At 32.6% G+C, this 23,790-nt stretch overlaps 2 protein-coding genes and 1 non-coding gene across 3 annotated transcripts; 1 reads left to right on the forward strand and 2 right to left on the reverse strand.

Moving 5' to 3' along the window:
• Positions 1 to 573: 573 nt before the first annotated feature.
• TRNAT-UGU (transfer RNA threonine (anticodon UGU)) lies at positions 574 to 646 on the reverse strand. Its single transcript has one exon. It is a non-coding gene; the product is annotated as a tRNA-Thr (tRNA).
• A 2,410-nt stretch (positions 647 to 3,056) lies between these two features.
• LOC141587572 (F-box/kelch-repeat protein At3g23880-like) lies at positions 3,057 to 4,256 on the reverse strand. The gene has a single exon (XM_074409046.1). It carries the CDS (start codon positions 4,254 to 4,256, stop codon positions 3,057 to 3,059), a length of 1,200 nt encoding a protein of 399 aa, XP_074265147.1.
• Positions 4,257 to 15,552: 11,296 nt separating this feature from the next.
• LOC141587573 (chaperone protein dnaJ 11, chloroplastic-like) lies at positions 15,553 to 16,056 on the forward strand. Its single transcript, XM_074409048.1, has one exon. The coding sequence runs from the start codon at positions 15,553 to 15,555 to the stop codon at positions 16,054 to 16,056; it is 504 nt and encodes a 167-aa protein (XP_074265149.1).
• The last annotated feature ends 7,734 nt before the right edge of the window (positions 16,057 to 23,790 follow it).

Here is a 23,790-nt window from a genome sequence, read left to right on the forward strand (position 1 = left end):
AACATATTTGGCAAAGTTTCGGAGAAAGTGTCGAAAACTAATTCTATCGTATTTAATTATGCTAAAGTTTGTCTTTTATTATTGTTTTAAAAAAAGTTTGTATTATGTAAGAATATAATTATTTATGTCATATTTAATTTTTATGTTTTATAAATTAAGGTCATAAAAGTTATTAAATAAGTAATTATGAAATATTTTTATGTTATATTTTAATAAGTTTTAATTTTTATGGTTGTTTAATAGATAATGGATTGTGGGTCCCATTTAAGAACAAGGGAAGAACATTTGGCATTGTTGGAAGTAGTTCTTAAAATGTTAAGTTTGGTTCTTTATGATGTGGCGTCTATGTGTCAAAGAAAGAACCCATTTTCGGTTTCACCATTGCTAATGCTCTTAGTTAGACGAAATTAAGCGCAGCTTAATAATGTCCCGACGTTGAAAAAAAAAAGATATTTACTGATCTGTAGGGAACAATAGTTCAATCAAGATTCAAGCACACTCTAATCAGATCAAACCTACACTCTTGGAACTTGAATGTAACACTTGTGAGACTAGTATAAAAAAACGAAAAAATGCCCCCATGCAGGATCGAACTACAGACCTTCTGGTTTACAAGACTGACGCTCTACCACTGAGCTATACGGGCTCTTGCTCCAAGTATTAAACTACTAATATTTAAATCAGAATATATATAATCGCCTTAGTGAGTAAAGGCAATTGTTGTATAATAAACTTGTGTAAAATAGCCTCACACGAGTGTAAATAAAAACTTGAGAATAAAGAGTTAGCTGAATTGATACCATGAAGTTTGGGCCTTGGGGGTTTTATTTTCAACTGATATAAGTGCGCACATTTGAACCAATAGAAAAAAAGTAAAACCTTGGTAAGAAAAGAAAAGAAAATCACTAAGTCTGAATTCGAGTTAAATTCTGATTGCCAATTATTATTGTTCTTCGAGAGACAATTTTGGTTTGTAAGTTGTTTATTCAATTTGTTTTGATTATACATCCTTTAATTTTGCTTATTGTTTTGGTATCCTTTCTCTCTCGATCAATTTTTTACGTTTTTCTTATTTAATGATCTCCGTCATTTTCTTTATGTATCCTCTCTAGCATGTACGTACAAGTTGATAATCTTTTCCATTTATGTTACTTTTCCGCTTTCTATATTTTTGTAAAGCATGTCTCTAGTATCTTAGTCTTTATGCCAAAAACAAACGTAAAGAATTGATCTAAACGGATTGAGTACAATGGGTACACTATGATCTTTGCTTGAATTTCTGCAATCTGTTTGATTTCACCTATTTTGATTGAATTTTGTCTTGCAATCTGTTTGAGATGAATTGATGAAATTAGATTAGTTGAAGTTCATAATTCCATCAAGTTGAAGAAATTGCCAATAGATTGATTGATACTATCACGTTGACACACTATAAAAAAATAAAATAAGAAAAATAAGTTTTACAATTGCTTGTTTTTCACCGGTTGTCGAAATCAAGATGAACTACATTTAGCTCTGTTATTTCGAGTCTTTGATCGTTTATTTTGGTTGAGTATCGCGTGTCCACTTTTTCCGCATAGAAGTGACCCATAGACACTATCCAAGTCAAAAACCTAAATTTAATTTCACAAAATAGCGTATCTCACTCTTGTAGCCGAGTCTGAGTAATTTAATGCTATAGTTCCGTAACAGGAACCCTGATACTTCTTCAATGTCTGTTTATCCTTGTGTAAGTGGATTAACCAGTGCAGCTTTTGTAGAGGATGTACTTCTCCATAGGACGCTGACAGTCGGTACAAACCACCTTGGTTGGAACACCAGCAGCAGCTACTGAAAGGAATTCAACCCGATTGCAATGAAAACCTGTGTTGTTACCGGCTTGGAAATAGCAGCGATAATTTGATCGCCCTTTGCTTGAATTATTTCAGTAGTTCCTGGCTTTCCGAAGGATGCCCACCCTTCATGTCCGCTACCAAAGCTCAGAACAGACATGACTTGCTTGATGATATTGTCATTGTAGACATTGTTATGACTGTACTGCATTCTGGTGTATAGCATTGATTCGAGCCTAATCCAGAAGTACGTGACAGAAGTTACATTGGGTATAGTGTGAGCGATTTTCTCTGCAGTGATTATTTTGATGATTCTCTCGATTGCCTTCTTGGCGTTAGGCTTGCCTATATAGACTAGCTCAATCTTTATTCCTGTTTTTTTGAATTGCTCTTTCATGGTAGTTGTGAATTTGCGGATCCATTCAATGTCTTCTCCTCCGAAGAAGCATACATGAGTGTTGGGTTGTGCCGCCTCTACAAAAATACAAAACATATTAGGAATTTAGCATGAGAGATTTACAGCAAAAAAGGGACTGTTTCCGGATGACTCATGTTGTCGGATTCTTACCCATTTGCTGAATTCAGGAATGATAGAGGCTAACAAGAAGTCGGGTTTCCAAGTCTCCTTTTTCCACAACTCTTCCACCTTCTCTTTTGTGAAAGGGTAAGCAGAGTTACCCCAAATGATAAGCATCCCGGGTCGTCTCTTTTCCGACAGGAACCATCCCTACAATGATCTGCTTCTTTGCAAATCCCAAATATTCCCTTATAAATCTCTTACACTCCATCAAGCAATGAAGGATGTAACAAAGTGTACCAAGACATCTTATGCAACCAATGTTTAGTAATGGTTTTAAAATCAGTAGCTGTTTAATTGTGAAAATGAGTTAAGAACCCTATTAGAAATCAATAATTATGAAGAATCTAAAAAAAATTGGGAGAAAGAAAGATAACAATACCAACGCAAAGTACGAATACCATAAATAAATCCATAATGTAAACATGTATCTGCAGAATTGAAAGCGTACGCCATGAAAAGAAAAAAAAAAAAGAAAAAAAAAATTAAGCTACAGCAAAATGCTAGGAATAACACGAATTCTCGCTTCTCAAAGAGCTAGAGGGATGATGGAATAGCAATTGATCACATACTCAAGGTTGGTTGACTAACTGCCAGAGGTTCAGCTCAAAACCATTGGTAAGACAAACATAGTTGTATTCTCTTATTCATGGGGAGGATCTCAAATCACGGGCTCGGTATCCTTTGAACAAAACCAAGCTCTCCCAATACTTCTCCAGTTTTAAATGAGAGCTCATATATTTTTTGAACGGCTGTACTTGACAACTGCCTATATTATAAATCTTATTCCCGCAAATAAAATAGCCGCCATCACTCTCACAATAGAACACTTTCTCAAGCTTACCATGGCACAACTCGAATACTTCATAACCATCCTCACTTGAATTCCCTGAAAACGATAGAGTCCACGGCCCCTTTTGGTTGTCTTGTTCTAACATCCATATGCTGGAACTTACTTTAGAAATACCCAAAACGGCTAACGACCCCCCAAGAAAAAACAGAAACCTCAAGGAGCCTTTTTCTTCGCAAGTAAATGGCAGTTCCAAAAAGGTTAATTTTTCCTGATCGAAGTCGAAGGAAACAAGATGAGTAAATGCATTCCTATGGTTATCAATTTTTCCAAGCCAGTGTCCTGCGCCTCGAAAGAAAACAGCAGTTGATACATAGTCAAATAGGCCACGCCTACTATGATTGTTGAGAATAGCGACATTAAGGGGATCTTTTCTGACGGTCCATTCTTGATTACTGAGTGTATATACTGCAAAATAGATTATTCCATTCTCTACACCGCGAATATAGTCAGGGGCAAACCCAATCACTTTATAATCTTGACTACGAGGGGCGAACCCAAACAAATACCAAACAAAGTCGCCGATCCAATCTAAGCGAAGTGGGCAAGTTGGAAATAAAAACGATTTGCGAATACAAGGGTTCCATAATCTCAATTGTTTAAGGTGACCGTGAGGAGCATATAGTCCCACTAAAATCAAGCCATTACAGCTACCTATAATACGGTACTTTCCCGAATGTGTTCTAAAAATGCGATCGATTTTACCAAGAGTTTCAGCATGGCGAACTGTCAATACACAACCTACGTCTTCAGAGCATCCCATACCCTCAAAGGATAACAATAATTTATTACTCGTATTATTTTCAGAATTGATACGCGAATGTTGGAAATGCATGTGAACGAAATCAGGGTTATCGATAATGGAACGCCAAGATTTACATACGCACCTGAATCGTAATAGAGTTTTCACCGGTAATGTTGGGAAAATTTGAATCAAAATTTCAGGTGGGATATACGGCAAATTCGATGATGACGTGGGTTTCTTGCTGCTCCTCATTGTTTTTACAGCACTATGTTACTTGGTGGTAAACTCTCAGATGTAGAGATTTTGAGGAATAGCGTGAGGCGCCGGTGGTAAATGGTAATTGTATGGTGTAAATAAATGGGTGGTTGGTGGTAATTGTTGGGTAAAATAACAATTTATTCCCTTTTATAAACCACTTCTCTAAAATAACTTCCTTATTAAAACTTTAATTAGGAATTGTTTGGTTGATCAAAGAAGTTAATTTTCCTAAGAACCTACAATTTATGGGAATTAAGTTCCCTCATCCAATTCGGGTGAATTTCGGAAAAGTGTTTGGTTGCTCAGGTATGAATTAAATTCCACAGGAACTTCCAATGACCAAGGGGGAGTAGGTAAGCAACTTTCCACATCATGTAGGCATTGAAAGTTCCTGTGAAGTTCTAATTCCAACCTTTTCCAATACTTATGGCAACCAAACAACCCATGTTTTTCAAAATCATGTGATTTTCCAATGCCTATGTTTTCTAAGTGGCAACCAAACGATATGATGTTCTCAGGTCAAAAATTACACCCATTTTCACATTCCGGTGACATAATCCGTCAAAATTCAAATTTTCGGTTTTAAAACCTAAATTTATGATGAAATTGCCCTTCTTTATATTTTTATATACTCCCTCCATACCAGACCAATGGTAACAGACTTTTTCACACTTGTCGAGACACGTTTTGCAACGTAAATATCTTTCGTTACACAATATTAAAAATTATAAAAATTTGATATTCTTATAGCATTCACGACGATAGATCAAACAAGATCTCACGTGACTAAATTTTGTCTTATAGATTAAGAATAATATCGGAGATTTCCTACGACCATGAATAGTGGAAAAACGGTCAATGTTACCATTGGTCTGATATGAAAGGAGTATATTTCCTCATGTTGTTCTTGCTGTTCGTTTAAGTCTTTGGCGTTCACCATTAACACCTGCGATTCTTCCCTCACTTGCCCACCATCCTCCATATCTTATTTCCATACTTTAACATCACCCCAATTACCCAAAAACCCTAAACCCTAAACCCCTAATTCAATTTTAGGGTTTCTTTAACCTCCAAAATTCAATTTTTGTTACTGGTTCCAAAAAATTAAGAGTAATGGTGGTACGATGATGGAGGCGACAATTTCATTGCTATTATAACACCCCCCATACCAACGTGCCTTACCAAGACCACCTAATGCCTGAGAGTGCTACCATCTCGGTTACCCGAGGCAATGAATATCAAATAGACCATAATAGAACGTATTTTAAATAGATAGTTTAAGTGAATACATCAAAATCCAAAAACGATAAAGTAAGATACAACTGTTCCAAATCCACAAACCAACTAAAGTAAATAAAATGTTTGATAATATAGAAGAAGACTTCTAAACGACTCGTGATGACTCAAGCCCAGCTATCCCTCGCACATCCATATCATACCTACTCAATAACTGCTCACCATCCCCGAATGGATCACCACAGTTTTTAAAACAATTAAACGGGGTCAGTTACTGCATACACGATATAAGATAATACAACAACAACAACAACAACAACAACAACAACAATACACACAATTATCCAACACCGTTACATCATCAATCACCTGACTATCCTGAAGGTCTAGTCTTGCCAGATTACGGCCGCAACCAGTAACCAACACAGCCAGTGAGGGACCGCAGCCGTTCCCACCTAATGCCTGCTCATCTATACCGAGCGCAAACTCATGTTCCTTAATGTGCACATTCCCTCTTGTGGCGGGTTCCAGAAGGGGCGAATCAAGAGCGTGAAGCCACTCCCGCAAGTGACTCCACTCAGCCAAGAGTGCACCTCGCGAACCACAGACAACAACAACAACCAACTATAACATCAACAATTACCAATTCAAATACGATATAAACAATTGCCATTAATCAACAATCAATCAACCATCTCGTATCATGTAAACAACAACTGAGTAGGAAACCCTACCTGGAAATGCAATCACCACAATCGTCACAACAACAGATCAGAAACGTTCCTCTATGAAATCACCTTCTATCAATCATACAATCATAATCTAATACTAGTAATACTCCTAAAATCCCCAAATGACCCAATTAGAGTTTAAACCGAAGTTAACGATTCAACATAAAATCTGTACTAGGATCTTACCCACAATACAGCGGTCTCAACGGTATAAAGAACTCTGAAATACGACGACTCTAGCCCCTCGGATTTGATAGCAATGCGAGAGAAGGATCTTACGTTATTGTTTGTTTTTCTCTTGTAAAGGTTTTAGAATAAGTAAAGAGGTAAAAGAATATGACGGAAAGGTTTATATAATCTTTTCACGCGTTGTTATCAAACTCGGCAAAACCCGTATAAACCAATTTACTCGATCGAGTACCGCCTACTCGATCGAGTTGTCCTTACTCGATCGAGTATCCATCGGGCAGAACCCACTCCAGAACGCAAAACTAACTTACTCGACAAAGTAAGCGTTACTCGACAGAGTACCCAACAGCTCATAAATCTGAGATATTACAGCAACGATATAGATAACGATACTCAAGAGCAAGCTGCTTGAAGTAAAAAGAATGTGTTGGTTTTTTTTTTATCTTGGCGGCGGTACTTTTGATGTCTCTTTGGTTGCTATTGATAAAGTGGTGAATATTTCGACAACAGACTAATTAAACAACTTGTTGCCAAGTTTCAGAGGAAGCATGGAAAGGATATTACCTGGAATAGTAAAGCTATTGGAAGGTTGAGAGCGGCTTGTGAGAGAGCAAAGAGGATACTTTCTTCGACGTCTGTAACTAATATAGATATCGATTGTCTTTTTGATGGGATTGATTTCTCAACAAGTATTTCTCGAGCACGATTTGAAAAGTTGAATTTGGATTTGTTCAAGAGTTGTATTGATTTGATCAACCAATGTTTGAAAGATTCGGGATGAAAAAATCTATAAAATTAGCCAAATAAACCCCTCAACTTTTCTGGGTTAAGAACACTTTTATTTTTGGTGAAATCCGGGTTAAGAACAATGTTGATGATAATTGTTGATGTCGAGTGGCAAAAATTTAGCGACTCAGAGTTGTCGTGCGTCATGGCTATGGTGTTTTAACCTGGGTTGCTGCGAATTGGTGGTACAGATGACGGAGAGACGAGTTGTTGGTGGTGAATGGCTGACTCGGTTTCGATTCCGAGTTCGCAATTAAAGATGGAGATGGTGGTTGTCTAGAACACATGTCTTACAAATGGGTACGAAGATGAATTTATTGGGGCAAAACGTTCATAAAAAAAGAGACCCCACCTGAAAGTCCAAATTGGTGCAGTTTTTGACCAGAGAACATTGTATGGGAGTAAATTATTAAAACAATTTCATAAGGGAGTTATTTAAAAAAAAAAAGTGGTTTATAAAAGGGAAGAATTGTTAATTTAGTCTAATTGTTACTTTGTTAGGCCCCGTTACTTTGGCTTCTCATCTCACCTCTTGAGCATTAATTAATGGGAAATCCTATTCATTTTTTATTTTAATTAGTTTGCATACCCATTTGTGTTTCAACTTCATTCCCCGACAAATATAGTTCTCGTACCGAAAATATTTTACTCTACTAGTTAAGAAAGAGGTATTATGAATAATAGGTTCCAGGTTCGAATTCCCCCTCCCCTATTATAGTGCAACTAAGTTCGAGTTTTGTTGAACCAAAAAAAAAAAGATAGTTCTCTTCAACCCTCTTATAAATTGAAGAAAAAGTGGTTAATTACTGTCACCCCTTAAATAAAAAACAAAGAATTGGAGTCCTAATTTTATGGTGAAAAATTTTTCCTTACTAAATTTAGAAAGGGGAGAATGAATAATAATCATGTGATAATATTTGAAGGAAAATGGATAACTAAATAGGATGTGCACTAACGTTGGATTAATAGAAGACCGAGAAAATTGTTGTCAACCTGAGACTAATTGAGAGCATTTTGGCCCCGATTCTCAAAAATGAGTTTTTGTTTTTCAAGTTTAATTTTTCAAAAGTGTTTTTCAAAAGCAGAAACAACAAATAGTTGCTTCTATTTCTATGGGCAAAAATTTGGATTTTTAGCTTTTGAGAATTTTTGTTTAACTTTTAGAAAACGAAGTGTTTGGGCAAAAAGTGTTTTTGAGTCCAAAAACACTTTTACAAACTAGGCCAAACATACACTGAGTTAAAATAATTGATTGTGAATTTATCTACTCTCTCATCCTGATTAATCGTTTACCTATTTTACTTTGGATGTTTCAGTCTATTATTTAACTCACTATTTTAGAAATGCATTTAATAGATGACTTGATTTTTCTCACTCAATTTGGTCTACTTCGTGCAGTACTTAAACATGAAATTTAAAAAAATTACTTCGTGCATTACTTTGAAGCTATCAAAACAGTGTAAGAGTATCTGGATAAGGGTTAAAAATGCCTTAAAAAAATACTTCCGTGTCCGGTCATTTTTTTTTTACCTATTTCATTTTTTTGGTATTTTAGTCAATTGTTTAACTTTCTATTTTGGTAATACTTTTGAAAAATAATTTAATTATTTACACTCAATTTGGCTCACTTATTATTAAATAATTAATCTTCTTTTTTTCTTGGTTTTGTGTCAAAATCAATAATAAGCAGTTTTTCTCTATATATATATCACTTAATTATTATGTCGAGTTGTCGACCATGTGTAAGTTTGAAATAATGTAGGGCGTAGAGTTGAAGTCATTTTTTTTTTTTTGACAACGATGTAGAGTTGAAGTCATGGAGCAAAAACAGAGTGAAATGAAGCAAATCTTAAACAGTACTCGTGCTGACTCTGCTGAGTCACCACCAAGTCAAGTGGATTGACTTAAACAAAGTAACCAAACACATTCATCCATACAGACCATAATTCCATATTTACGTCTTTACTCAAACCACTAAAGAGCTCTCACCTTACTTCTAAATTAGTTTGAAGTGTTTGTCGGCATCTCAACATCGAACATGCCCTCCATCCTTTTAGGAATTTAGGCAAATATTATTATACAACCAGTTGTATAATAAACATTGTACAACCCTATACATTAATCCGAGCTTATGTGCAATTTTATTGAGTTTTGTAAGAGTGTGTTTTTATGTTGAAGGTGTGTAATTCAAAAACTTTAAAGCGTTTTTCGATTCTTTTAAACAAAACTCGAAAACTTTAGACAAATTTGGATTCTACACCATACAACCGTATACAACTGGTTGTATAATCTACTAATTGGCCAATGTGCTACATCCCCTTAATTAATACGGAGTATATTATGACCTTATATTAAGTGAAAATTGTAAGTTACCATCTAATATTTTTAGTATTATACAAATTATCACTTTGTATTCATCCCCCTACTACTAAGAGAATAAAAATTCTAGGCAAATATTATTATACAACCAGTTGTATAATAAACATTGTACAACCCTATACATTAATCCGAGCTTATGTGCAATTTTATTGAGTTTTGTAAGAGTGTGTTTTTTTATGTTGAAGGGTGTGAATTCAAAAACTTTAAAGCATGGCTCAGATTCTTTTAAACAAAACTCGAAAACTTTAGTACACAGCTCGGATTCTACACCATACAACCGTATACAACTGGTTGTATAATCTACTAATTGGCCAATGTGCTACATCCCCTTAATTAATACGGAGTATATTATGACCTTATATTAAGTGAAAATTGTAAGTTACCATCTAATATTTTTAGTATTATACAAATTATCACTTTGTATTCATCCCCCTACTACTAAGAGAATAAAAATTCTCTTATTTTTCTCTCCAAAAGGCATCTAGCTAATTAAGGTAACAAATTAATTTTTTTTTTCATTACATTATTATCTTTTCAATTAATATATTCTTATAATTAAACTCTAATCTTTAAATTAAAATTCATATTTATGACTTATTCATTAAAATCCATAATTTATTATGCAATCATTTCCATTTTCATAGATATTATTTTTCATTAGTTACACTCTAAAATTACGCAAACTTCTTCTTATGATTATTGTCATCACTTACACCATAAAATTACATAACTCTGTTTCTTATATTATCCTTCATCAATATGGTGTATATTTTAAATGACGTAATAATTTTTATGTATTTTTTTAATTAAAAAAAAATATTAGTCTAATTATTCGTAAATCGTCTTTTTAAGTGCGTGGTATACTGTTTTTATCTGTTTTTGTTATAAGGTTTATACGCGTTTTAATTAAATTTTATGTTTTTACATCACTAAATTGTAATTTAATGTCATAAATTAGTTTCATGCAATGATATAGCATTATAGAGTTAATTTTTATAGTAAAGTAAAAATGGTTTAAGACAAAAATAACTTAACTTAAAGTGTCTTTTCATTGTAATAAACTTTTATTTTCTACCTCTTACTAAGATTAAATTAGTACATTATAACATTAAAGGTACAGTTAATTTATGCAATTAATTTAATGAGAATTTCTCTTTATAAAACAAAACTAAAAAATACCGTGCTGTAGCACAGGGATCTACACTAGTTTATTACTCCCTCCAATTTTCTATTATCTTCCCTCTTTCCCTTTTCACATAAGTTTGATTATCTTCTCTCTTTCCTTTTTTGGTAAGTTTCATTCATTTTTTATTAATTTCTCTCTCCTAAAAAATCAACAACTCTTATTACTTTATCTATTCTTTATTCATCATTCATTCTTTATTATTTTCTCTCACCTATAAATTTCACAACTTACAATACTTTATTCTACTTTATTTCTTCTTTCTTCCCCTTTCTTAATTTTTGTGCCCAAAAGAAAGGGGAAGATATAAGGAAATAGGAGGGAGTACTAACTAGTGTAGAATTGTAGATTCCGCGCAAATGCGCAGTAAATATAGACCTTTTAATTTTTACCGTAATACTTATAAATTTTAAATTTATATCTCAAGAATTTTTGTAAAAAAAATTAATCAAGATAATTGAATAATTCTATGAAATGTGTTTTTTATGAAAATATTTTGACTACCTCAAATTATTTTAATAAATTCTTTTTTCGTCACGAAATTAATAATATGAGTAATATAGTTTTATATCAATTTTGTTTTATTTTTGTTAAAAGATTATACTTTATGTTTAATGATGAAAAGATTTTTCTAAATGAGAAATTAGTTTAATAAATGAAAATCTAATTTGTTTTCATATATAAGCTTGAACATTTTGGAGGGAGAACTTTAGAGAACTTTTATTTTTTTAGACTTTAGTATATAGGAGGATTTTCGATTGGTTTTTTACTTTATTTAAACTCTTAGGAATTAAGGGAAATAATTCTTTGAATAAAATACTTTAGGAATTTTTATTATGTTTCTCTATTTTTCAAATTTTGCTTCATACTTATTTAAAACAAGTTAAGAGTGTCATGATCTCAAATATTATTTAGTTTACTTTTTATTTTATTTTTAATTACAAAATTAGTGTTACCCCTTTAAGTATATCTAATTTAATTTTTATTTATTTCCTTATTAAAATAGAGAAATTTGCAACACCCATATATATTCATTTGTTTCCTTTTTTAAGTATTAGGCTCTGCTTGGTAAAACGAACAGAGAAGATACCTGAAACATGAAAAAGTACCTGGAAACTGAAACCTGAAAAAGGTAGCTGGAAATTAGGAACTGAAAAGGTAATTGATTATATAAAAAAATTATTTGGCAAACTAACTGAAAAGGTAGCTTATTTTGGTAAAATGACGTAAAAGAATATAATAATTATTTAATATATTATATATTGAAAGGGTAAAAAGGTAATATTACCAAGAATCGGGTACCTGAAATGTGAAATGCTACTCTAGGTAGCATTTCATTTCTGATAGCTTATTTGGGCAAATAAGTTATTTGTCAACCATTTCCAGAAAAATAAGCTACCTGAAATTTTTATCAAAAAGCTATTTCAGTCAAAACGGGTACATGAAATGTCTTGCCAAACGGAGCTTTAGTAGATTTGGAGGGAAACTTTTAGATAGACTTATTCTTTTAGTATAAGGGGAATGATTGATGCCGTAACCAATCAACTAAATCTTTCAGCTTTACATGTTTATTATTTAAGTTAATTTTGGTAATGATTGAGTAAATCCTTGTTAATATATTATGAATTAATGATATAACAATGATTGAGGAAATTCTTGTTAATATATTACGTTATATTTTTTGAATTCGCAGAACTGACCCAAGTGTGTTTAGTAGAATGCAAAAATAAAGGCCCAATTAGAAATTAATATAGTTTAGGCGGGAAAAAGAATCACCTATTTATTTAGTAAGTAGAGGATTATCAACTGCCTTATCATGTACTCCCTCCTATTCATTTTAACTCTCCCCTTTTAAAAGGGCACGTAAATTAAGGGGAGGATTATTTTATTGTAAAGTATTGTGATGGTGTAAGGTAATTGGAGAGATGGAAGGTATTATTGTGGGGTAAGATGATTAAAATAAGTATTGTTGTGGGGTAAGATGATTAAAATAAGATAAAGTATGAGTATTGTGGGGTATTGTTATGGGCTAAGGTGATTAAAATAAGTATAAAACTTTACTAAATAAGGAAAGAGAGAGAGTTATATGAATAGATGAAAAAGGAAAGGGGGAGAGTTAAAATGAATAGGAGGGAGTATATATCTCAACTCACATCGTATTTCAATACCGATCATATTTTTACTTATTTTTCGATTCGATTACCAACTAAACTTACAAATTACATTAACTAAACCTCAATTCACTCCATAAACCCCATTTACATATTTCAACTCTTTTAATTCAAAGCAGTGAAATTCAATGCCTCTCTCCTTCTTGTCTTCATCTTCTTCCCCACGGCAGCTAACTTTTCCTTGATGCTCATCATCTTCCCAACTAAGGCAAGTTATTGTAGTTCAATTGTTTTTAAATTTCTGAGCTAATTTAGGAATTAGTATTAGATCCATTGATTAGGGTTAATTTTCTGAGTTAATTTAGGGCTTGATTCTTTAACTGTACACAGTAATTTATTTGTAAAAGTCCTAATTTGTTCTAAATTTATGGCTAAAATAGTGTTTATTGACAAAATCAAGTCCAAAATTGAGCGCCTTTAGTTGTAGTCAATTCCAAATTTATGGGTTAATTTTAAGATGAACAATTTTTTTTTGTCTTTTCTCCACTATATAGACCTAATGTCATCATATCAAATGGAGGTCAACCTACTCCTTTAGATGTTGGCAAGTGGAGGTGTGGCTTTTCTGTTTATCAACAAGCTCAAATCTGATCAGATTAAAATAAACATGGACTAGGTAAAGATTGGTAATCTGATGACCTTCATCGACGAGGAGAAGAAGAAAGCATTAGCTGAAATAAGGTACACGAAAGATGCAACAATGAAGGTTTAACAGAGAAGATGTACCTGAAATTGCTCGCTGATTTCTAGTGATGATCAATTAAGGATTGATTAAATTTGGTGATGATGTCAATTTAAGGGTTCAAATGTTCAATAGCTCATGTTTGAGTAATGATGGGTGATGTTCTTTAATTTTGGGTTTTGATTCTTTGACCAGTAAGTTTGTAACTTGCAATTTTGGGTTTACATCTAAAAAGTATTTTAATTAACAACACATGAATGATAACTCGAAAAATAACTAGAAACATGATCGGTATTGAAATACGGTCTGAGTTGAGATATATACATTATAATGTAGTAAATGAATGCACCAAAAATAATGTAGTAAATGAAATACAAGGTGCTAATTTGTAAAATACGGAAAATACTTGGAGGTAACTTACAATTTTCACTTATATTAAAAAGTACTTTGCACTCTATTAACGTAAGGGTTCTTTAATTTAAGGTGTCAGAATTGATTGAAATGGAGTGTAATATCATGGAGGTATGTAGTTAAGATCCCATATTATTTACATATTAAAAAAAAAAACATTCAAAATAATTTTTTTTTGGATCTATAGTTTTAAATTAATTTCTTTAATAAGAACCTTCTTTTTTCAAAGAGTAGAAGATAAATAGCACTGAGTAATTCTCTTCTACAACAGTCTTTTCGTGTTTTTTTTTTTTTTTTTTTTTTTTTTTTGATAAACACTGACCACTACTCTTAAATAGTGATTGCTTTGGAAAAAATGGTCATTATTTACCCAAAAATAATTATTATTTATCAAATAAAATTCACATTTTTCTTGAAATACGAACAACGGTCATACAACCCAATATCGGTATTGCTTTTTCACATACGCCTTTTACTCTTTCACATACGTAGTTTACAATATTACCCTTCTCATTTCTTCATTCCTTTACCCAATCAATTTTTTTATCCCTTCCATAATCCCCTCCACCATTAAATCACCACCACCCATCTCCATTAACCACCACACACCTCCATTAACCATCACCTCGCCAGAAATCCGTCACTCCGGCCGACCTCACGTCTGCCGACCCCGCGCTTGTGATTTCAGACAATTATAAAAGCCAGACAAAAGAAAGCACCACCAACAAGTACATGAGACAGTCATAGCCGTTATGACCAATTTGATTCCATAAAAACTAATATGTCAATACATGCATGTCATTTACCCTTTTGAATGAATTACTGTACATCTCAGTTGTTGTTTGACATAGAGAGCGTACAAACATCAACAAGACTATGTAGCTGATTAGCTAGGTGACAATGCCTTCCGCCATACATAATTGAATAACTTGTAGTGTGATTAATTGATTATAAACCCTAATTTTAGACAAAATAATTAATAAACAATAAAAAAGTTTTTAATAATTGCTAAACAAATTAGTATTACTTTTTTTTTTTGAAGAGAAACAAATTAGTATTACTTCATTAATTGAAAATTTTGAAGAATTGTAATCTATTGTTCAAGTTTTAGAAGAATTAGGTTTTCATTTTAGGGAAAATGATATATAAAAAACCTAATTTGTTTAGATTTAGGAAAAGGGTAGAGTATGGAAACTTTATGAAAAAAAGTATGTGAAAGAGTAAAGTCCGTATGTGAAAGAGCAACACCCCAATAGAATTTACAATACTAAATGATAATAATACTAGTTGAGCAAATAGCCAATGGCCAACCTCCAAGTGGAGGAATACTCGTACAATTTAATACGGAGAAGTATTAGATTTAGATTAGATATAGAAGATATAGATTCCTACTATTAGTTATCCATAAAGTGGGCCTTTGAATTACACAAAATCTCCTTTATAAATACCCACCTCACAACTGGCCCATTTTCACCATTACTTTCCCTTCACCATTCTTCACCTTAACCTAAAATTTAATTCCATGCTTTCTATTTCTCTTCCGTCAACCGTCACCTCTCCCAAGCCCTTCTACCAATCACCTCACTCCACGTGTCACTCCTCCAACCTCCTCATATCGCCGAGATCCGTCAACCTCAGGCGCATCACTTGCGCCGCAACCGCCACAGCCGCCACTGCAACGACTTTCGCTGGAGTTGAAACGACAGCGTTTTCGTCGTTATACGATGTTCTTGGAATTTCTGCTGCCGCATCGAACGGCGAGATTAAGGCGGCGTACCGCCGCTTAGCGCGGTCGTGTCATCCTGACGTGGCGGGAGGTAGCGAGGATGCTACTGCTTTTATTCGTATTAATGATGCGTATTTGACGCTTTTGGATCCGGAGAAGCGTGCAGTATATGATCGGAGCTTGGTTTTACGGCAGCCATTGACTGCTGCGAGGTTTTATCGGATGTCGGCTTCGCCTTCGTCTTCGTCGTCGTTTTGTAGGTCTCCGAGGAGGAATTGGGAGAGTGATCAGTGCTGGTAGATATCTAATTTATCGATACTCCCTCTATTTCAATGAATTGTATACATTTTCTTCGGAATGGATGTAATAATTAATGTTGAAAAGGTAGGATTGGAGTTTTGTGTATAGTTGTGTGTAATTAGAGGTTATGGTTGTGCTCAATTATGAATATTAATGTAATTGGCTAATTAATCTAAATAAATTAGATATTTATATATGCCTTTGGTACATTTTTGCCTTTTTGGACAAGAAAACAACATTATTAGTGTCTTTATTCTAAAATGATTCGGAATCAGCCTTTTGGGACTAAGGTTTCTTATGTTGTTGATTCGGAATCAGTTTATATGAACTCATGAAGGATCTTTCAAAATCGGATGTATTATTAAATTGTGTTAAGTTGATAAGAAAGTCTTTCTTGTAAGTTGTAATCTTGCAAATTGCAATGAATGTAATGAAAACCTCAAAACACGGGTGTTTAAAACTAATGAAGGTCTTATGCTCCCAAAAAAAAAAATGAGGGTGTCGAATATGATTGTACATATGTGCTATACTTTAAGGTTTGAATTGAAATTCATGAATAAACTTGTAAATTTAATGATCAAAATTATAGTCATGTCTCGAAAAATTTACAAGTCATTAAAATGGAGGAATTATACTCAAATGTTGATGGAAAATCGCGAAATTGGTGGTGGACACTAGAGTTTTAAGAGAATTGTCTGAGTGAGAATGTCGACTAGTTTGAAGTCGTAGTCAATTTGGAGTTATCCTTCAACCAATGTTATGGGGAAAGAAAGGCATGAGATATTGTCGATATCTCGTTAATGAGTTATGTGTGGTCTATAATTTTGCTTAGTAAAAAAGAAAAAAAAAATCACATATTTGTTATTCATCCCATTTCACTGATATTATTATTAACGGACGGGAGAAGCATAAATATTAGATTTACATTTCATGCATTCATGCCTCTTTATATTATGCTTCATCTATTCCGGTGATTAGATATCATTTTGATGTATATTATTCAATAGTTAAGTATTCTGTAGAATTAAATTGGCAATAATGTACTTCGTAGACTCGCCTCTTGGGATTCACATAACCTTAGCCCTTAGGGTAAAATTATTGGTAGTCTTGAGATAAGACTTTGGGTGAGTCTTGACCCCACTTTCAAAGGAAATTATCCACTGAGTGGATCACTTTTTTTTTTTTTTTTTTTTTTAAGTTTATAAAAAAAAAAGTGAAATGGAAAAGTAGAGTTTGAGGTGAGCGCGTGACTCTGGCTGATAATGTATGAAGTCTGAGTTGAGTCTAAATAATAAAGAAATAATAAAAATTAGTGAAAAGCTTATGTGTCAGAATCTTAAAACTTTAGTGAGTTTTACCGATAATCTTACCCTTAATCTTGTGATTTTTTGGAAATTAAAAGAACGAGGGAATCACGAAATTAATTTGTTGCTAAGTGGATAGATCCTCTCCAATTCTAAAAGGATTTTAGAGCTCGATGGTCCAACTATCCCAAATCAATTACCAACAAAAACTTTGGGGGAAATGAAAGGCTGATATCAAACATTTATGTGGCTTATGCTTACATGGGGATGTTTTTCAGAACCCTTGATTTTCTTCAAATCCCTTATGCACTAAGTTAGGCGGTTAGGCCTTTGATTTGCAATAACTGAACCATCCAATACTTTTCAAAACCAGAGAGGATCAATTGGCGTTTCCTATATGTGGTTGATATTCATACAATATACCACGCACTTTCCATTGGTTATGTGTAATAGCGGCCTTTGATTTTCTTCAAGGCCCTTATGCACTATGTTAGGCGTTTGATTATCTTCAAGGCCTTCATGCACTATGTTAGGCCTTTGATTTGCCATAACTGGACCATCTGGTATTTTTCAGAATTGGCGAAGATTGTGTGTATGTGGTTGATACTCGTACAATATATCATGCACTTTCCGTTGGTTATGTGGTTGCATTACTTGCATAACAATCTCGTTTGGTGAAGTATGAATGGTAGAAGGCGGTTGCGTGTCAATATTATTTGTTGAAATATGAATGGTTGAAATCTTGAGTAGGAAATGAAGTTTTTTTTTGTTTTGTTTCGCATTCCATGTCATATATTCATTTGGACACATCATCTATCTACTAAAAAAATAGGTGATTTCTATCATTTTCTCGCCAAAAATCATATTCTAAAAAATGGAAACTAATGATAATTATGTTCATTTACTAAATAAGGAAACTAAAAATTACAAATACATCTATTATATTTTCATTAAAATTAATCTTTTCATCAAATTAGAGCATCCATAAGGGTGAGCAACAACTCAACGAACTTAACTTTCCACATCACCTTTTTGAGCTATAACACTTTTAAGCTACAAACTCCTCCAATGGTTAAGCTATAAGAGTTGTTGCTTAGATGAACCCAAATACATTTATTTAATTGGCATATATCACTTTGTGGGTCCATTTGAGCTACTAGCTCCATGGAGCTAGTTGCTCAAATTAAGCTAGTTCATGTGGAGCTCTCCAATGATTGAGCAACTAGCTTGAAACTTTAAAATTTTGCAAGTAAGTCCTTTTGCTCAACCATTGGAGATGCTCTTATACGGAGTATTATTTTTACTAAACTCTAAACTAGAATATATTAGGTAAAATAAAATAAAATTGATATAAAACTATAAATTGTTGAATCATTTATTGATCCTATTATTAGATGATGAGTTGACTCATATTCTGTATAAAACCAAAACTAGAAATCGTTGTTATTACTTTCGTGATCAAAAAAATTTAAATATATATATATATATATATATATATATATATATATATATATAAATTGAAAATCATTAACTTTATGCTATAAAAATATTTTCATTAAAATATATTTCAACTCATTACTCAATTCTCTTGACCAATTTTCAGTTTTTACTTTTATTTATCAAAGCAAAATACAACTATGAGAAATATAAACAATTATAAGATACCATATTATATAATTAACTTTATAAAAATACTAAACTTTAAGTAACGTGCATATAATGCACGAGGTCTAAACTTGTTAACAAATAAAATAAATAAACATATTCTATATCTCAAAATAGGGTGATTTTCTTACATAATGCTATGAAACAAATTAATTCCGATCGTATGGCTATTTGAAACATAATTCTTACCATATAGTTAAGTTAGGATTGGATAATCCAAAGCAAAAGGGGTGGAAAGAACAAAAAGTAAATTTACCTTATTATTGTCTTGTAAACAAATTATTCCCTACATATTGTTACTTTAATTTATAATTTCAATTATGATAAAAGAATTTAAAATATTTTTTTTTATTTAATGTGTGCTAATATTACATAAAAAATACTCGTACTTTCTTCATAGCTTTATTTATATTTTGTGTTCGAAATAGTTGGATTAAAATCTAACATCGAAGCTAGTATAAGTGTGAGTTATGTTTCATCTTTTTTTTTTTGCGTCTATTCTTTCTTTTTTTATTTTTGCAATAAATCGTACATTAAGCGGGAAGTGTAAAAAACCAAAAATGTTTGGCGTAATAGAAAAAAAAGAACGAACTATTGCAAAAAGAAAATGATGAAAAGTTATATTTCGGGCACAAAAATTAAGTCTATGAAAAAGTTCTTTTTTTTTGTAGTATTAATATACACAAATAAAAAAAATAAAATATTTAAAATTCGTTTATCATAATATATACCTAAATATGTTTGCTTTAAAATTAAAAATGAATAAAATTAAAGTAGCAATATGTAGGGAATAATTTTCTTACAAGACAATACTTATAGAAAATTCCAGTATAAGGTTCTTTCCGATCCTTTTGCATTGAGTTATCCAGTCCTAGCTTAACTATGTGGTGGGAAATATTTTTCAAGTAACCATGTGGTGGGAATTAATTTATCTCAAAGCATTATGTAAGGAAATCACCCCTCAGAATAAGAGATACAAAACTGAAATGGATTACTTTCACCTGTTCCAAAATGTGTAGTGTATTGACTCGTTTACAATTTGTGCTTTACACCGATTGTAGTTGAATTCAATCACCGACTCCTGAAAAATATCTTACATTTTCATTGTACTCTCTTAAAATCGTTTTATGATATTCTCTAATTTTTATTTATTTTGTCAAATGTAAATCTAAAACCGTTTTATATATTAGAATACGCTTGATTAAATCCGTTGACACTTCAAAGGAAATCAACCAAAGAGAATGAAGATGATCTTGGGAGATAATATCTTGCTAATTAGCCAATAAAATCAAGTTTGTCAATGATGAAAATAATGATTAAGTTAGTTGATTGATTAATGAATAAAATAAACAAATTAGTCAGAGTAGTTTTTTAATTGTGGAAAAATAAAAGGATCTAGTGCTTGTAAAAAGCACTACCAAGAGACTCGGACTCATCTATTAAAAGCTGTTAACCTGAGACTAAATGAGTTAAATTCCTATAAAGGACTAAATGAGTGATCTACTATATTGCATAATTTGCATTACCCGATCCAGACTCATGTTTATGGCGGATTAGGGAGGAGAATATGAATAGGCTTTACCTTTGAGAAACCATTTCGAGTACGAATTGAATAAATTCAATCGACAATAAGTTGAACATCCTAAAGACCATTCTGAAAGGGAGAATGTTTTGACATTAGTATCACTCCCAGTGATCTTGCTAGTCCCAGCTATACGGAGCATTGAACGACAACGTGACTTACAAGTTACAAAATCACCCGTTATCTACTAGTATTGTGCAGTTACTGCCTTATGAGGGAGATCGTAATAGTCCGGACATCATATCCTCTTCTTAACACCAAGCCGAGCGAATCGAATTTGAATCGAATGGGGCTAAATCTGAATTGAGTGAATCGAATCGAATCGAATGGAGCCGAATTTGAATCGAATCGAGTGAATTGAATCGAATAGAGTGAAATGAATCAATCGAATCAATAGAATGAAAATTTGAGAATCGAGATTGATTGAAGCTGAATTGAACTGAAGTAATATCAATATTATTATTAATATCAATACTAATACTAAATATAATAATAATAATTATTTATTATTATTATTATTATTATTATTATTATTATTATTATTATTATTATTATTATTATTATTATTATTATTATTGTTACTACTACTATTTTTTTTTATAAAAACGCAGACTATTATTTTTATTATTATTATTATTATTATTATTATTATTATTATTATTATTATTATTATTATTATTATTATTATTATTATTATTATTATTATTACTACGATGACTACTACTACTACTACTACTACTACTACTACTACTACTACTACGACGACGACGACGACTACTACTACTACTACTACTACTACTACTACTACTACTACTACTATAAGAAGAAGAACAAGAAAATTACTAAATTAAGTTTAATACTAGTAATTATACTATTTTGAGTGATTAACTAGGTAGCCACCATAAACCACAGTACACCATCAATTTTATTAAGTGAAATAATAAAGCACCAATTTGCTAGAATGTTGTTCAAAGTCTTGCCATATATCATCCTGATTTGAGTGATTAGGTAGCCACCACGAAGAAACAACAATCCTAATTTTATTAATTAGATAAATAAAAATCGACAGGCGGCCCTAATTTCATCTTTAAACAACAAATAAAATTTGATTGATTGATTTAAACTCAAAAAATAATATTAATAATTGATAAACAAGTAAATTAATTTATTATTTGATAAGTTAGAATCCATCTTGTAAGTTTTAAATCATTTGAGCAATTAAATTAAGTTTTAGGGAAAAATATTGATTCGCGAGCATTTGGTTCAGTTTTAGGTGAAAAGGGTACAAACTAGAACGTTTATGAAAAAGTGTATGTGAAAGATTAAAGTTCGTATATGAAAAAACAATTAAGTATTAATATAGTAATATTAAAATTAACAATGTTATTAATCATATTATTAATAATTAATATTCATATTCATATTAATAATAATATTATTATTAATATTATTAATTTTATTAATATGAATATTATTGATTTAAATAACTATAATATTCAAAATGATAACAATAATGAGGATCATTAATTAGTAATAATAATAATAATAATAACAATAAAATGATAATAATAATAATACTAATAAAATAATAATAATTGTAATTATAATAAATAAATAAATAAATAAATAATATTAAAAATATTAATAAAAACTATTAAGTTTAACATGTGTAAAATTGAAATTGTAACACCCCCTCATACCAAGGTGCCTTACCAGGACCACCCCACCATGAAAGTGTTACCATCTCGGTTGCCCGAGGTTAGTACATATCAAAAGCGTCTGAACTGAGCACATTTATTAAGGTACCGTAAAGTATAAAAGTTTACATCTTCCAAATCCCAAATTGTTACAATACAGTAAACCAAATGTTTGACAACTATAAATCAAAACTAAGACTCGGACGGTGATGCTACGGCTGGTGATGACAAATCTCCCATGACTGCCCCAAGCTCACCAATAGCAATACCTGTCAAGTCTGCTCACCATCCCCGAATGGATCACAGCAGATTCCACAAACAACAACGGGGTCAGTAATACTCAATCACTATAAGACAAACAAACACAGTAACCAGCTGATCATCCTCCAATCCCAGTCTCCCGATCTCACACAGTAACCGACTACACAGCAAAGTGTAACAATACGGATCTTCTTTGGAGCCTACTCGACCGAGTAGAGCCTACTCGGCCGAGTAGTGCTCTTAGTGCGTGTTATTTCGGTTCTGCCGAGGAATACTCGGCCGAGTATAGCGAATACTCGACCGAGTATTGGACACTCGGCCGAGTGTTGTTGCACTCGACCGAGTGTCCGGTTTAAGCGAAGTTATATTTCGACGGTTTGATTAAGGAGTGATTAGGATATTTTATATTTCGCGTCGAGTTTCTAATATCACTTTTCACAGCGTTATCATTTCTACGTTACCCTAATCATACCCAAATCATTCCCTAATCATTCCTTTGAGCATTTCGTAGCATCTTTGTGTGGATAATTGCGGTGATTCTTGCGTATAAGTTCTTGTTGCACTGTTGGTAAGTACATCTTTGTAATTATTGCATCGTTTCGGGTTGCTATACATTTATATGGAAGGGGATGTTGGGAATTGTTCAAAGTGTAATTGTGTTGTATGATCTTTGTATAGGAGAAGACTTCGTAGAGGAGCCTTTTTGATTGTCCGTGTTGCTTCTATCTTGTTGTGATTGCTAAGGTAGGGTTTCCCTACTCGTTCATCGTGCTTTACATGACATGTTGTTGTAATTATCGTTGTATCTGTTGATCATCGTAATATGGAGATTGTTGTGAGTGTTGGTGTGAGGGGATTGAGATGACGTAATGTAATGTCATGTGATTGTGATTATGGTGGAGTCACTTGCGGGAGTGGCTTCACACCCTAGTTCGCCCTCCGTGGAACCCGCCACGGGAGGGGATGTGCACATTAAGGGACAGGGATCGTTGTCGCTCGTGAGGAGCTGGACTAGGTGGGATCGGCTGCGGTCACCCACTGGCGGCGAGGATTACCTGTTGCGATGGGTAATCTGGCAGGGCTACACACTTTAGTGTGTAGTCGGTTACTATGTGAGACAGGGTGATTGGGAGTTGACGATGATCAGACGAGTATTGCATTTGTTTGTCTTGTTTGTTGCATAATACTGACCCCGTTATTGTTTGTGGAATCTGCGGTGATCCAT

The sequence above is a fragment of the Silene latifolia genome, chromosome 6 (genome assembly GCF_048544455.1).
Source record: "Silene latifolia isolate original U9 population chromosome 6, ASM4854445v1, whole genome shotgun sequence".
Lineage (NCBI taxonomy): Eukaryota > Viridiplantae > Streptophyta > Magnoliopsida > Caryophyllales > Caryophyllaceae > Silene > Silene latifolia.